The sequence below is a fragment of the Echeneis naucrates genome, chromosome 16, assembly GCF_900963305.1.
Source record: "Echeneis naucrates chromosome 16, fEcheNa1.1, whole genome shotgun sequence".
NCBI classification, from domain to species: Eukaryota; Metazoa; Chordata; class Actinopteri; order Carangiformes; family Echeneidae; genus Echeneis; species Echeneis naucrates.
In genome coordinates, this window is record NC_042526.1 from 7,145,522 (window position 1) to 7,160,525 (window position 15,004).

General features: G+C 43.3%; 2 protein-coding genes across 2 annotated transcripts; both read left to right on the top strand.

Moving 5' to 3' along the window:
- Positions 1-1,073: 1,073 nt before the first annotated feature.
- Positions 1,074-6,772, top strand: selenoo1 (selenoprotein O1). The gene is made up of 9 exons (XM_029523916.1): positions 1,074-1,627; positions 1,823-2,026; positions 2,123-2,300; positions 2,935-3,065; positions 3,150-3,427; positions 3,577-3,745; positions 4,757-4,942; positions 5,153-5,309; positions 5,470-6,772. The coding sequence occupies exons 1-9, from the start codon at positions 1,074-1,076 to the stop codon at positions 5,692-5,694; spliced, it is 2,082 nt and encodes a 693-aa protein (XP_029379776.1). The 3' UTR covers positions 5,695-6,772.
- Positions 6,773-7,085: 313 nt separating this feature from the next.
- On the top strand, positions 7,086-12,432 carry mapk12a (mitogen-activated protein kinase 12a). Its single transcript, XM_029523917.1, has 12 exons — positions 7,086-7,561; positions 8,345-8,474; positions 8,614-8,672; positions 8,823-8,934; positions 9,034-9,063; positions 9,227-9,274; positions 9,486-9,600; positions 10,452-10,523; positions 10,673-10,752; positions 10,989-11,067; positions 11,156-11,329; positions 11,432-12,432. Exons 1-12 carry the CDS (start codon positions 7,443-7,445, stop codon positions 11,497-11,499), a joined length of 1,086 nt encoding a protein of 361 aa, XP_029379777.1. The 5' UTR covers positions 7,086-7,442; the 3' UTR covers positions 11,500-12,432.
- The last annotated feature ends 2,572 nt before the right edge of the window (positions 12,433-15,004 follow it).

Here is a 15,004-nt window from a genome sequence, read left to right on the forward strand (position 1 = left end):
TAAAGCCTTACATTGCTGTCACTGCTGCCTTTGACCCTGATAACGCCTCTTCTGCTTGTTATTACCAACAGTCATCCCACAGGACAAAATTCTGAGTCTTACTGTCATTTTACAATGTACATTGAAATTGCGAATGGATTATAGAGCCGTTTATTGCACGTGTAAAAAGTGGCTAATACAACCCTGTAATTATCTGGGTGGGGTGTTAGGGTAGAGGAAATAATGATGTGATAATTATGTGATTGCAAAATGAGAAACCAGTGTGAATTTTCAGGTTTTCCCCACCTTGGTTTTAAGTAATTTTGTAAAACACATTATTTAGATGTATTTATAAGATTTCTGAAATGTTCCGATTAATGAATATGGGATTTGATTATTTGAAGTAGTGTCTTTCATTTTACATACATAATTAGACCATTTGCAAAGTATCTATACATGAAACTAACTCAGACAATTAGTCTTCCAAGTCATAAATTCATCATCTTCATATACAAGATCAGTGAAAATGCTGCGTACAGATGTAGTCAAGCCTTCCATTCCCTCAGAGGTATAATGCAGTCAGATCTAAACATACTGTCTGTCTCCTTCAGTTTAATCTACTGTACATTTGAGAATTGCCAAGAAAACGTTGTGAATGCCTGTAATTTGTTGTAAGATTTCTTTCCCCATACCCGTGTATTGTCGCTGTTACAATCCAAACTGTCATAGTAAAGATAAACTATATTTGCCTCAAAGATGTCACTTTCTTCCTGATGCTGCAAATATTTGAATGCACCAAACGGTGATGTGCTGTGTCTGATTGAATAGTATAATACGGGGATGTTCATAGCTATTATTGTATTCAGTTATAATTAAATCTGAATTTTATTTATCCTACTATATGAATTTGGCTTTCCTTTGGGTCTCAGTGGCTTTAGTTCCGTCTTCGTTGCCTGTTTCCGGCCGGACAAGTATTGACTTCACACCGCCGATCTCGCAAACATCCGGTCTGCAGTGCCGGATTATGAAAGCATGACCGATGATCGCTTTCTAACTGCGCCACAGGACCGGAACACACCGATGGCCCCGGTTGGATGGCTTATTTAGGACCTCTGCTGGGACCGTCGCGACTCTTCGTCCCTGGTGTGTCCGTGTTCAGGCTCCTCAGCTCGGTTAGGATGGACGACATGGGTCCGGCTCTGAGTCGTTCCCCGCTGGAGCGGCTGGACTTCGACAACGTCGTCCTGCAAAAACTCCCCCTGGACCCGTCCGAGGATCCGGGGGTCCGGCAGGTGAAGGGGGCCTGCTTCTCCCGGGTGAAGCCGCAGCCGCTGTCCAAACCTCGGTTCGTGGCCGTGTCGCACCAAGCCCTGGCGCTGCTGGGGCTCAGCGGGGAAGAGGTCCTGAACGACCCGCTCGGTCCGGAGTACCTCAGCGGGTCCAAGCTGATGCCCGGATCCGAGCCCGCTGCGCACTGCTACTGCGGACACCAGTTCGGACAGTTTGCCGGGCAGCTGGGCGACGGGGCGGCCTGCTACCTGGGGGAGGTGAGGGTGCCCCCCGGCCAGGATCCAGAGCTGCTGCGGGAAAACCCGAGTGGTCGGTGGGAGATTCAGCTGAAGGGGGCCGGACTGACCCCTTACTCAAGGTCAGCTTCGGATGTGCTGTTTTTAATTATTAGGATTAAATGAGGCAGCCTGGATTCACAAATGTTGTTTATAATGCATGAGGTGTATCATCCATGGGAAGGTTGATTTGACTGATTGCTTTAACAAATCATCTAACCCCGACACAATTAGAAAACGCTTCTGTTTACTCCAGCTCTTCGTCTGTCCCTCCACAGACAAGCTGATGGCCGTAAGGTCCTGCGCTCCAGTATTCGAGAGTTCCTGTGCAGCGAAGCGATGTTCTTCCTGGGCATCCCCACCACCAGAGCCGGCTCCGTCGTGACCTCTGACAGCAGGGTCATACGGGACATATACTACAGCGGACACCCTCGCCATGAGAGATGCTCTGTGGTCGTCCGCATCGCTCCCACTTTCCTCAGGTGGTGCATTGTTGCCTCTGTGCCACTTGTCATGGTCGCCTGAGGTGAATTGCACATGACACGCAATTTTGTCTTCACTGTCTCCTTTTTATGCAGGTTTGGATCCTTTGAAATCTTCAAGCAGGCGGACGAGTTCACAGGGCGCCAGGGTCCCAGCTACGGGCGCGATGAGATCCGAGGCCAGATGATGGATTATGTCATTGAGATGTTTTACCCTGAGATCCAGGAAAATTTCCCAGACCGAGTAGAGAGGAACGTGGCTTTCTTCAGAGAGGTCAGAGCACCTGAGTGACATTCTCTTCCACCTGCCCACATGTGCTTCTCAGCCAGGTGTAACCACAACTCTAAGACTACTAACTGTGAGGTTCGTTTCAGCCTTTAGCTGACTCAAGGCACTGACCTTATTGTTTGAGGCCAAGAACATTTGGATCCTCTTATCCTATTAAGCTGCTCTAAATGGTTCAATGACTGCATGCACTGAGTCACTGTGCACTCTGCTCCGTATGAGATTGAGACATTAAGAGCTCCGTAGGCAGATTTTTTTTTTGTGATTTCCTCGATCTACTTAGAAACAAATCAAATAATTCATTCTTCTCTGGTGTTATTTTCAAACACAGATATTACAGATATACCTAATACAGATACAGATATTTTTGGACATAAATTGCATTCAGAATGAATAAAGATTGTGTTTCTTCTTTCATACTGTGTGATGTAAAAGCCCAAGCCATTTTGTTTTGTTTTTTTTTTCTGTTTTTTTTTTTCTCATAAACTCCATGTAACACGAATGTCTGTTTTCACGTTGTGATGGGGGGAGAAAATTAATATAATTGAGTGAAGCGTCAGGCTACAGAAGGAAACAAAAAGCACAGCACTGTAATGTGTGATTGTGTCCTTCCTGTCTACAGGTGATGCGTCGCACAGCTCGACTTGTTGCACAGTGGCAGTGTGTAGGTTTCTGTCATGGAGTCCTGAACACAGATAACATGAGCATCCTGGGACTCACACTAGACTATGGTCCATATGGCTTCATGGATAGGTCAGGCAGTTGATTCTGTATATATAACGATAAGTATCCATCATGTATCAGATCATAGAAATCAAATTTTCTCGTGTGTTTCAGGTTTGATCCCGATTTCACCTGCAATGCCTCAGATAACTCCAGCCGTTACTCCTACCAGGCTCAGCCGGCTATCTGCAGGTGGAACCTGGTGAAGTTGGCAGAGGCTCTAGCTCCTGAACTGCCACCAGACCGGGCTGAGATTGTTATGGATGAGTATCTGGATCTGTTTAATGGCTTTTACCTGGAGAACATGAGGAAAAAACTGGGCTTGTTAAAGAAGGAAGAGCCTGAGGATGAAATTCTGATCACTGAGCTGCTGCAGGCCATGCACAACACAGGTAGGACCACAGTTGGAGCTCATGATACTGGCTCACAACTGAGACGTGTTGAATCTGTCCTTGGAGCAGATTTTGTACTGCAGATAGAACATGTAAAAGTTGCCTCCTATTGCACCGATATTGTAGCCTTTTCTGTCTCCTATCTGAAGGTGCTGACTTCACAAACGCCTTCCGCTGCTTGAGTCAGATTTCCTGTCCCGCTGAGGGAGAAGGTGAAGGAGAAGAAGAGCTTGTAAAGAAGGCCACAGAGCTCCTGCTGGAACAGTGTGCCTCCTTAGAGGAGCTCAAGGCCGCCAACAAACCTACTATGGACCCACGGTGAGTGAGCTAAGGCTGGTACTGACAGTGCGTCCGCACTATTCAACAAGAAGAGATGCCTGTTTCGATTCCCCACTGATGACAGTCGTTCCAATCCTTCTCTAAATTGGTGTAAATATGTAACGCAGTTTAGTGTGACAGTGAGTGATAGCCAGCAGATTGCCAGTGAATTTATAATATAATAATTTCTACCTCCACAATCAGATCACAATTTAACTTTTAATACTTTGGGTTGTGACAGAATGTAAAAAAAACCAAACTAAAAGCTAATGATATTCATCCCCTCAAGAGGATAAATCTTAATGTTCACAGTGCCTTAATAATCCACTTAAACAGATGGAGCCAAGTAGGTAGCTGTGATATTAAAGATCACCAGAGCATTATATACTGAGAAATATTTTACTGCCACCCTCAGGAAAAACTTGGCATTTTCTTGGTCACTTCACAAAGAGGTCGTAAAAGTTCTATACTGTGCTCGGTACATTCAGACTGTTTTTATTATCTTGTGTGTTCATTTTAGTTTCTGGTTGTCACGAGTGGCTTTTTGTATTAGAAGAACAACATTTCATTGAAAGTAAAGGGAACATAACTAAAGTAATATATACTGTGGAGGATATGAGTGTCCAACTGAAACAATGCAAGAGAGAATGCAAACTTTAAGTGTCTATCAGTGCAGTCCAGTTTCGTGCTGTATAATTCTGTCTGGTCCTGTTTATTTGGAAGCCTTTAAGGGGGTAATACAGAGAGTCAACCGAACCAGATGAAAATATTGATTTGAGTATGCAGAACTACAAATGGAAATGCTTTATTCGATATCTGTGGATGTGAACAGAGTCAGTTGAAGTGAACATGTATTAATTATAATTAATGTCTGTCTTAACCTCATTCCCTTTGTGAAGTATCAAACAAAGATAAAGCCTGGACTGCCTGTGCTGGCACCTCTGGGCCTTTGTTTTCGCTAACATGCCAATAACAATTGTAACTGTTATGACGTCTGTCTGCTGTTGACAGTGAGCTGGCGATGCTGCTCTCTATGGCTCAGAGCAACCCAGCGCTGTTCCAGATGATTTCAGACAGGATGACAATAGCGAGACAGCTAGACAAACTCAGCAGACTGAAAGACCTGATGGAGACAAGCCAGGAGGAGCTGAAAACCAGACAGGCTGAGGAGTGGACCCGCTGGATCGCACGCTATAGGTGAGACAGCAGGAGAAAGACACGACACGAGCAGAGGGCGAGGACCTACATGGACCAGATGAAACCTTTTTTTAGGAGGGGTGGATGGGGATGGCTGAACATGTGACTGATAAAGGGGGCAGGCAGAGAACAAGAAGGGGAAATGGGCTGTTGAGTGTCTCATAGCTCAATTCCTGTAACTCTCTGTGTTTTGTGTTATCACTGCTGCAGGAAACGTCTGGCTCATGAGTTAGACGCCCAGAGTGATGTGCAGGCTGTGCAGCAGGAGAGGGTGAGGGTTATGGACAGCACCAACCCTCGTGTGGTTCTCAGGAACTACATTGCCCAGAATGCAATAGAGGCTGCTGAGAATGGAGACTTCTCTGAGGTCAGGCTTGGTCTCACTGTGACACACCTAAGCGAACTGCAGGATTAAGAGAGATTTTAAAATTGATATCAGGACATACTTTGGTTGGGGTTGATACCCTTTTGCTTGACTCAGCTTTTACATTTTTAATTTCAGCTCTCATTTCCTCTCTGCGCTGCAGGTCCAGCGGGTCCTCAAGGTACTCGAAAAGCCTTTCTCTTCCCAGCCAGGCCTGGAGCTTCCTGCGTGGGCCGGCGGAGGCGGAGCCACAGAACAGGGAGAGAGGGATGAAGGAGAGGAACAACAGCAAGAGGCAGCAACTACATCCACAGCCAGAAGTCCCATTCCCTATGACAGCAAGCCCCCTGCCTGGGCCCATGAAATCTGTGTCACATGATCTTCATAGTAACTTCCCTGATTCTAGCTTGCCTGCCTAAAAAGATGAGACAGTTTAATGGCTTTTAGTTCTTTTTTTTTTTAACTTTCATGGCCACTCAAAGTCTCTGTGTTACTCTGTTTCTTTGGCAGGCAGCTTCAGGGGAGTTACTGAGGCCGGACACTCCCCAGGTTACCTAACTGACACAAAGCAGACAGGGAGGGATTTAGGTTTGGTGGTATAAATACACAAAATTACGAATATGATGTTGCTTGATAAATGGTTCACTTAAGGATGCTATAAGACCCAGATGTAATAATTGGGAAAAAAATGCAAACAAATGCACACATGCAAAATATATTTCCAGGCATTTTTTTTTCTTTTTACTTTAAAAAAAAAATCCCTAAAATTGCTCCCCATCTGCTTTGCACTTAGTTAGATACTAATGATGGTTCAGACAACAAGTCAAAGCAAGACCTGTCTGAATCTGATAAACTGCAGGGTGTCCCCTCCGTTGTACCAAATAACGTGTTTGTGTGAGTGAGTGAGTGAGTGAGTGAAACTGAAAGTGGTTATCTTTGAGGCCCATTTTTAGGTGAATGAAAATGTTTGCACTTCCTCCAGTGAGCCGCAGCAGATCGACACGCACAATACGTTCTTCTGGAAAACAAAACACTGCATTTTACCACTGTCACAGCAGCACATCGCAGCATGGAGAGCTGAACTAGATTTTAGTGAAGGAGAAAAGGGGAACTACGCATTTGATCATTTCAGTTTGGATGTGACCAGACAAGCTTGACAGAGGAAGTGTGTTACTGGTGGTACCAGTAAAATCCATGAATACCCATTCATGGATTTATTTGTGCTATAGAATCATCTTATTGGGAAACTGAGCTGGTTAGAATTTCCTCTCACAGAACCATGCAGGTTCTAGCTGAATTCAGATTCGTTGTCTCCATTAACGCTTCTGCCATATGAAATAATAACCACAGTAGGTATGGACTGGGATTTTGTCTCAGTTTTATTTTTCTTTAATGATTGTGAAATGTAAGACGAGCTCCTCCTCAGTTAGCCTTAACCAATCCTAATAAACTGGGCTGTGATCACTCATTGGCTCCTTTCTGCGCCAGATGCACGTCTTCCATTGCTATTTTAAGACTCCACTCCTCCACATGTCTGTGTCAAACCTGTTTTGAGTGATTTCTTTCTGTAGGTCGATCCTTAAGTAAAATGTGATTATATTTGTATAAATGTTACACACACACGCACGCACTTCTCAAGGTTTCCAGTTTTTCAAGGGTAACTCTGTTTCCTCGTTCTTGTTTCCTGGACAAACAACGTGTAGTGTTTATTTAACCGCATGTTTGCCTTCACCTGTGGGCGTCAGTAACGTTCATGTCACAGCAAGTCCGGAGTGTTTTCTCACTCAGTGTGAGGTGTGATCGGGGCAGAGTCATTCAAGCCATTTCTTAGGCACGCTGTTAGGCTTGTGCCTTCTTGTTAACTCGCATTCCCGTCGCCCCTTTCACCTTTAATCGCCGGCCTTGAGCAGGAGTGGCTTTCTTTGACCTCAGGGTGCGCCCGGAGCGGCTGACAGGCAGAGCTGCGCACTGATCCGGGCCGAGCGCAGAGGTGAGATTCGGGACAATGAGTGTGTAGCGAGCAGAGCCCAAACAAAGCGACCAACAGAAGACAACTTCTCCGAGACTTCTTCTTTTATTAATTTATTTTATTTTTTTATTTTATTTTTCTTCCTCACCACCTCTTAACTGAAAACAATGTCCAAGCGAGTCAGGCCGGGATATTACCGCCAAGATGTCAACAAAACCTCCTGGGAAGTGCCGGAGCGGTACCGGGACCTGAGGCAGGTGGGGACCGGGGCGTACGGGACGGTGTGGTAAGTAAAAACTGCTGCGCCGGAAGATTCAGCCGCAGATCGCACTGTCGGATTTCGGGGAGGTGGTGAGGTCGGAAACAAAGAGAGCAGATGGGCAGCCGCTCCGTCAACACACGCCGCTCCACTTCCTCATATGATGGAGACACTCGCACCTCCAACCCCAATCCCCCCTCCCCTCTCACCGCTTGTCCTCTCCAACATTATTATTATTATTATTATTATAAAATCACAAGAAAATAGCGTGAGGGCTGCCGAGTTGGAAATAGGTGAGCTCACCCAAGTTGACTGAGATATCTAACACAACGGGCTCCTTTCTGGGCACCTTGCGCGTCCCGCAGCTTGAGGCCCTTTGTTATCAATGATTGACGCTGTGGGCGGATGCGAAACTGGGCTCATCCACTGAGAGCAAGTTAACAACACGTGAACAATTGCGATCGGACACAATCTGGAGAAGGAGCCCCCAGCAGGAGATCACAGCTGGATGCGGCAGATGAGGGGAGGGGAAGGGACGGAACAGGCCATAGGAGAGTGTGTGTGTGTGTGTGTGGCCAGAGTTTTACGTCTACAGTGAATCATCAGGAAGTATCACATATTACATGTATTACATCTTCAGCTGAACAGTCAGAAGGAACAGGATGACGATGATATGCACTAAAACCCCAATTGAATAAGAGCCTGCAGCAGATTCTTATTTCTTCATGCTCCCCATGTCTCGGGTTAGCTTTCCTTGGCAGTTATTATAAACATTTAGTCTCACGCCTTCCAATGTGCTCTCTCCTCCAGCTCAGCTGTGGACTCCAGAACAGGAGCCAAAGTGGCCATCAAGAAGCTGTACAGACCTTTCCAGTCTGAGCTCTTTGCAAAACGCGCCTACAGGGAGCTGAGGCTTCTCAAACACATGAAGCATGAGAATGTAAGACACGCCATGAGCATTCGCAAAGTTGTGCTTTTGCATGTAGAATAAATAAACAAGTAAGATGACCCCATTAATAGGGACAAATGAGGTGATTAGGGCCTCCTGGTGATGTGGCATGCGTCTCTGTCTGATGCAGGTGATTGGGCTGTTAGATGTCTTCACTGCTGACCTCTCCTTGGACGGATTTCGCACTTTGTAAGTGCCCTTCATTCCTCCAACAATGCCGTGGGACCTCATTTACTCATCCGGTTTGACCATAGCTTTGTTTAAAAGAAGCTTGCGGTTGCAACATATCAAAGGCAGTAATGTTGTTGCTCATTATTTATTTCTTTTTTTCTCTTGAAGTTATCTGGTTATGCCTTACATGGGAACTGATCTGGGAAAGCTGATGAAGATGCAAAGACTGTCAGAAGAAAAAATTCAGTATTTGGTTTATCAGATGCTCAAAGGACTTAAGGTAGAGAGCTACACTCATCATATAATGTGGTCAATTTATCACTTGAGTTTAGTTTGTTCAGTTGTTTAAATCCCCTTTTTTATTATTCTCTTATCACAGTATATTCATTCAGCTGGTATAATTCACAGGGTAAGCTATCTTATATATATATACTAAAGATTACATACATTATTAAATCGAGGGAGTTGGGCCCATTATCCCGACTGCGTATGATTGCTATGACAGAAATTAACTCATCTCTTTCTTCAGTCTTGCAGTCACATTTTTAGTCTTTTTATATCAACTATTGCAGGACCTAAAACCAGGAAATCTGGCCATCAACCAAGACTGTGAGCTGAAGGTATTGCTACACACCCTGATAACAAAGAAAACATAAAAAAGCTCTCCCAGTACATTTGTATTTCATGCTGTTCCAAATAAAAATGGCCAAACTGTGCATGTGCAATCATCACTTTGATTCAATCTGGCTTGAATGCATTTGCCCCTTCTTTATTTTGATGTAAATGTTGTTGTGTCTTGCTGAGAACATGTATCTGCTCATGTCACCTCAGATCTTGGACTTTGGCTTGGCACGACAGGCAGACAGTGAGATGACAGGGTATGTGGTAACTCGCTGGTACAGAGCCCCAGAGGTCATCCTGAGCTGGATGCACTATACTCAGACTGGTAATGTGGAGCCAATTGCAGGGCAAAATAATGCCCACACTGTCTTTTGTGCATGTTGCATTCTATTTTGAATGTGATGATTTATAAATGCTCTTAACTCAAGGCTTCTGCTTCAGCTATGTTATTGGATATTTCACAAGAATTTCACAAAACTACTTTTTAAACCTAAGGAGAGCAGGCTGGAACATGTCAACCTCTCAGTTTTTCTAAAAATACCTGGTACATTTTTTGTGGTTGTGGTGCATTCCGGTCTATTGAGGCCTCAGGCAGCAGAGATCATCAGTATTTATTTCTCTTGTGTAACTGATTTGACAGTTATATAATTCAGCCTCATGTATGTGTGTATATATATTCACAGAGGGCTTTTGAATGCATTAAAAGACACATAGATGAGCAATTTGTAAAGAGAAATGAAACGCAAAACAGCAGCAGCAAAGATGCTGCACCAAGGAGGTAGAGAGGACACTACAAAGGCTGGGAGAGAAAGAGGGTGGCAGAGTATTTAGTTTCCATGGGGAGAGAGATCCAGAAGGTGAGGTGGGGCAGAGACGGAGATGGCGCTGTCGTCACACCGTCAGTATTTGTCCCATACGCGTCCAGAGATACGTTCAAGAAAAAAAGCTGAGCTGGTTCATTGAGTCACAGGAGAGTGTGTGATAAAGACCAGAGTTCACTGCAGTCAGATGGCACTGATAAGAATTATCCACTAGGCAGTGCTCTTTCACTTTCAGGGTTCATGCATTTCATGCTGTTGATTGCTGCCCAGCGATATTTTAATTGTGGCTCTTTAAAGGAACAGGAGGTCTGTAATGAGTGGTGCTTGTCAGCTGTGATTTCTGTCTCTTCCACAGTGGATATTTGGTCTGCCGGGTGCATCATGGCTGAAATGCTGCAAGGAAAACCTCTCTTTAAAGGCAGTGACCGTATCCTTATATCTTCTTGATTTCTGCCATTCCCATTTATAGAGCATGCAAAAACTAAATGATAGGGAAACCATCTATATTTAATCTTTTTTGTAAGAATTACCCTGTGAACTGTGAAGAACGTTTTACTCTTGACACCTGCTCATCAGACCTAGATCAGCTGACCGAGATCATGAAAATCACAGGAACACCGTCTCAGGAATTTATATCAAAGCTGGATTCGGAAGATGTGAGTACACAGGCAAATGCAATTCACACAAACACAAAAGGAATCACAAGCTACATTATCTGCTTTTATTGTTAATCACAACTTCACCCCAATATCGACCCCAATAACGATTTCGTCACAAAAGTATAATGTAATGCTTTAAGATTATATATGGCACATTTAAACACACACCCCTTGGAAACTAATGTCAAAATCATAATTTATTTTAGATTTAATGTATTCATTTCCTCTCTTAGGCTAAAAGATACATCAAAGGTCTTCCAAAAGTGGAAAAGAAAGACCTTCAGAAAGTGTTTTCCACAGCTAACCCACAAGGTAAGACGCAATCGGATCTTTGATTCCATCCACTTACAGTTTGAAAGTCAGTGAGTTTATTTCCCATTGCAACTCACTCCTTCTTCAGCGGTGTCTGTACTGGAGCACATGTTATTGCTGGACCCTGAGAGCAGGGTAACCGCTACGGAGGCTCTCACACTGCCGTACTTCACCGAATTCAGAGAGCCAGAGGAGGAGACTGAAGCACAGCCGTACGACCACTCGCTAGACAACACTGACCTGCCGCTACATCACTGGAAACGTAAGGACGAAAGGGGGGGCTGTTGGATTGACTATAGCACAATGCAACCAAAAATATTTAGACTTTTGCTCGTTCTAACATCAGTTGTGCCTCTCTCTTTAGGTCACACCTTCACAGAGATCTTGATCTTCCAACCAGCTGTGCTAGAATCCAAGGAAACGTCACTGTAAGACGCAAACAGATGGCCGTGCAGCCATTAAGGGGACCTGAACAAACGAACAAGCTTTTTTATCTTGAGTGAAATGGGTAAACTCTTGATCAGAAGTCTTCACAAATATCCATGAGCTCTTGCTTTTTAAATGCAAGCCGCTGTGTTTCCTTCATGTGCCGTCCCAGTTGTGGATTTGTTGCGGTTGTAGAATGAAATTTTTCAGCATGACTTTGGTCAGTTAGGTCTAAGTGAAGCGAGATCCCCTGCTCGCTCACGTATCCATCCGTTTTCTATTATTTAACCGAAGCAATCGGTGCATTACATTTGAAAATTTCACTTAGAATGGTACATCCATATTGTAGGAGCATCTAATCACATACATTACTCCCGACCACTTGGTGTTAAAAACAGATCAAGAAATGACAGTGGAGGTGTTTAACGTCACAGGAAAGTGAAATCCTTGGAAAATAATGGCGACGGTCAGTGTTTTATTTGTGGTAAAAACATAAGATTAGAGGAATAGAGCGAAGCAATGTGTAGTTTGTTTTGTTGGGTAACTTCACTATCAGTCCTTATGTGTCCTTAAAGGACATTTGATTAGAATGTTTGATGTCCTTGTGTGTTTGTGTGTGTAAGTCTACATATTTGTTGTGGCCTTGTCATTCCTTCCAGTGGCCTTAATGATAATGACATAATACTGTTGAGCCATATGAAATCTATTCCAGCAGTATATGCACATAGACTCACAGTTTATTAATAATAATATTAATAATAATAACAATAATATGAATAATAATAAAAACTGAACAAAACAAACATGCTGTATAAATCTGGCTAAGTCAATTCTTGGAACAGAATATTGCACAAAACACATTTTCATCGTTGATTTTTGAATTAATATTTCAAACACCCCTGCTGTATTTTTATGATTAAAGCTTCTCTTTGAAATGAGGCACATGCATATGTGTTCTTATTAGTTTTCTCCGACAAATCCAGTGGATGTTGGGACTGAATCAAAGCTGCATATCTTTAGATATATCCAATTAAATGATGAAAATAAACCACGTGGGGAGTCGGGGTGGTAGAGATTGTTAAATTATTGTCATTATTTCGTTTTTTAACCATTATTGAGCAAATTATCTTTGGTTTCATATGAAAGCCACCAAAGAAAAAGCAATTATCTAAATTCTGTCCCTGGTCTCCAGTTGTTTAGCTGACTATATCAATAAAAGAGGGGGATTTACAAAGGACGGCTTAAAAAAAAAAACTGCAGCAGCAGAAGCCAATATATCCTGATTTTATGCCACAGGGGCATAAAAAGGTCAAAGGGCAAGGTCTAATGAGATTCTGCAATTGAAGCCATATTCTATTTGACTGATTTGTGGCCATTTTCTAATTTCTTTGTTGCCCTTTTGTGACTGGTTCAGTGGCTGGTTTGTTGCTGTGTCTTGACTGGGTAATTTATATTTTTTTCTGATTGAATCCTTCAGAGACTTTTTGCTCGCTGTCCCAGAGATGCATTGGAGGAAGTTAGAAGCAAATTTGGCTCTAATTGTGTGCAGTGAGATATAACGAAACAGAAAAGGTTTTGTTTTTAAATATGCCCATCCATGTCCTTTTTCTCAAATGCAATCTCAGTAAGGCCATGAAGTAATTTCTTTAAATTTGGTGCAGACATTCATGGTCCTCATAATGACTTCTAAAACGGCTTTAATTTGTAAAATTGTCCACCGCCCAGCACATCCACACATAGATCTCTGCTGGTGCTCAGGTACTTCACTTGACCATATTTTTCTGTTTGTTTGTTTGTTTGTTTTTGTAACTGCCAGTGCACGGTTTACACGTCCAACAGCACCCGGAGATCAGCACTAAATTAACACTAGATGGCAGCATGTAAACAGAGAATTAACAGGCAGAATCTACAGCGCATCATTTAAATGAACGGTGATGGAGTGAAGGATGCTGTTCCCTGACACTTATTTACGGTCCTGTCAGAAGATGACTGATTAATTGTAGACATTTCCTCCATCTCCACCAGCACATAAAAGTATCATCTATTTTCCAGATTAGCATAAAATTAAATTCAGGGAATCACAGTTGAACAAATGCTTTCCAAACTGATGACGCTCCCATCAGACCCATCCATCCTGAAATGCCATGAATGTATGAAACATGGTAAACTAGGAAGATGAAATTAGTGATATCACGCCTGAAAACATTAGCAACATCACCGTGTGTACTGAGTAAGCTTGTATTGCAAAGAGCCAAAGTCAAAGTAGCTGTTGCAAAGATTCATTTTTTTATTAAATGCTGACAACCTCAGTTTTGCAGTTAATATGATTGATAACCTCAAGAGGCAACTGTTTAAACATCGAGACCGAATGACTGTTTGCTTTTAGATTCTGCTGATTCCTCCACATACAGTACATTCTCCACTGACGGGTGTTGAATTTAACAGGCTTGTCCTGAGCGACCTCCAGATCCTTGACTCCCAAGGGTGACTCCTCTGAGGACAAGCTTCCTTCCTGGGACTGAACTCCTCCAAACTAACTCTGGGTGTGTGTGGAGGTACACACACACACACACACACACACACACGCACACACACTGGGGTTCTGCTGGATAGTTCACAGAAAAGTCAGAGAGTTCTGTTTCCTTTGCAGGCGGGAAAACAGAGGGGAAAGCACATTTTTTATCCCGCAGCAAACGCACACACACACACACACACGCACGCACACAACAGCAGCAGCAGCAACAACGGCAGCACAAGGAGAGGCTCCCTGTCTGCCTTGTTTGTTGACCCTGTGGTTAATTTTCAGAGCATGTCGAGTCCAAGCAGCATATTTCCTCAGAGACACACAAGTTTGCATGTGTTCATCCATATACACAGATACGCTTGGCATGCACAGTTTAATACACAAAACGTACATAGGTCCACACAGCCATACACTTTAGATCCATAATTGCTCAAGGGGGAGTACACACGGAATGGCAGCAATGCTCAAACACTGTTCTGACCTGGGTCACTCTTCTCTTGAAATCAGTTAATAACTGTGTTTATGTTGTGTATCTGAGGGAGGCACATCACTGTAAATGGTGCCATAGTGAAGGGATCAACTTTGTCTTTGCAGACATTCTTCATCTTGTACATTCGCCAGAGCTCATTTTGAATCCTGTGCATGATAGATTAGAGTTTTTAACATTGATAGTGATTGGATACGTTCCAGTTTTTCCTCATTTGTCTCATGGAGTGAACAGTAATGGCAAATGATCGGTTAAATAAGAGCATTTCCATCCAAGCCTAATTTAAATTAACCAGAATAACAGGGCATCATGATTGACAGAATTGATTTTTCAAATAGTTTGTGCTGTCTTGTTCTTGCTGGAGATGAAACAAATTGATAAACAGAGGCATTTTACCAGGAGTGAAATCTGTCAATTTATTCTATGTCCTTTTGTCTCTTTGCAGGCTTCCACATAGATTGATATTTCTACATTTCAATGTGTTTGTATTCATGATGTTC

Coding starts and splice junctions, on each gene's coding strand:
- mapk12a (XM_029523917.1), top strand. CDS start 7,443: ATGTCCAAGCGAGTCAGGCCGGGATATTACCGCCAAGATGTCAACAAA. Junction 8,935..9,033: donor AGATGCTCAAAGGACTTAAG/GTAGAGAGCTAC, acceptor CTCTTATCACAG/TATATTCATTCAGCTGGTAT. Junction 9,275..9,485: donor ACCAAGACTGTGAGCTGAAG/GTATTGCTACAC, acceptor ATGTCACCTCAG/ATCTTGGACTTTGGCTTGGC.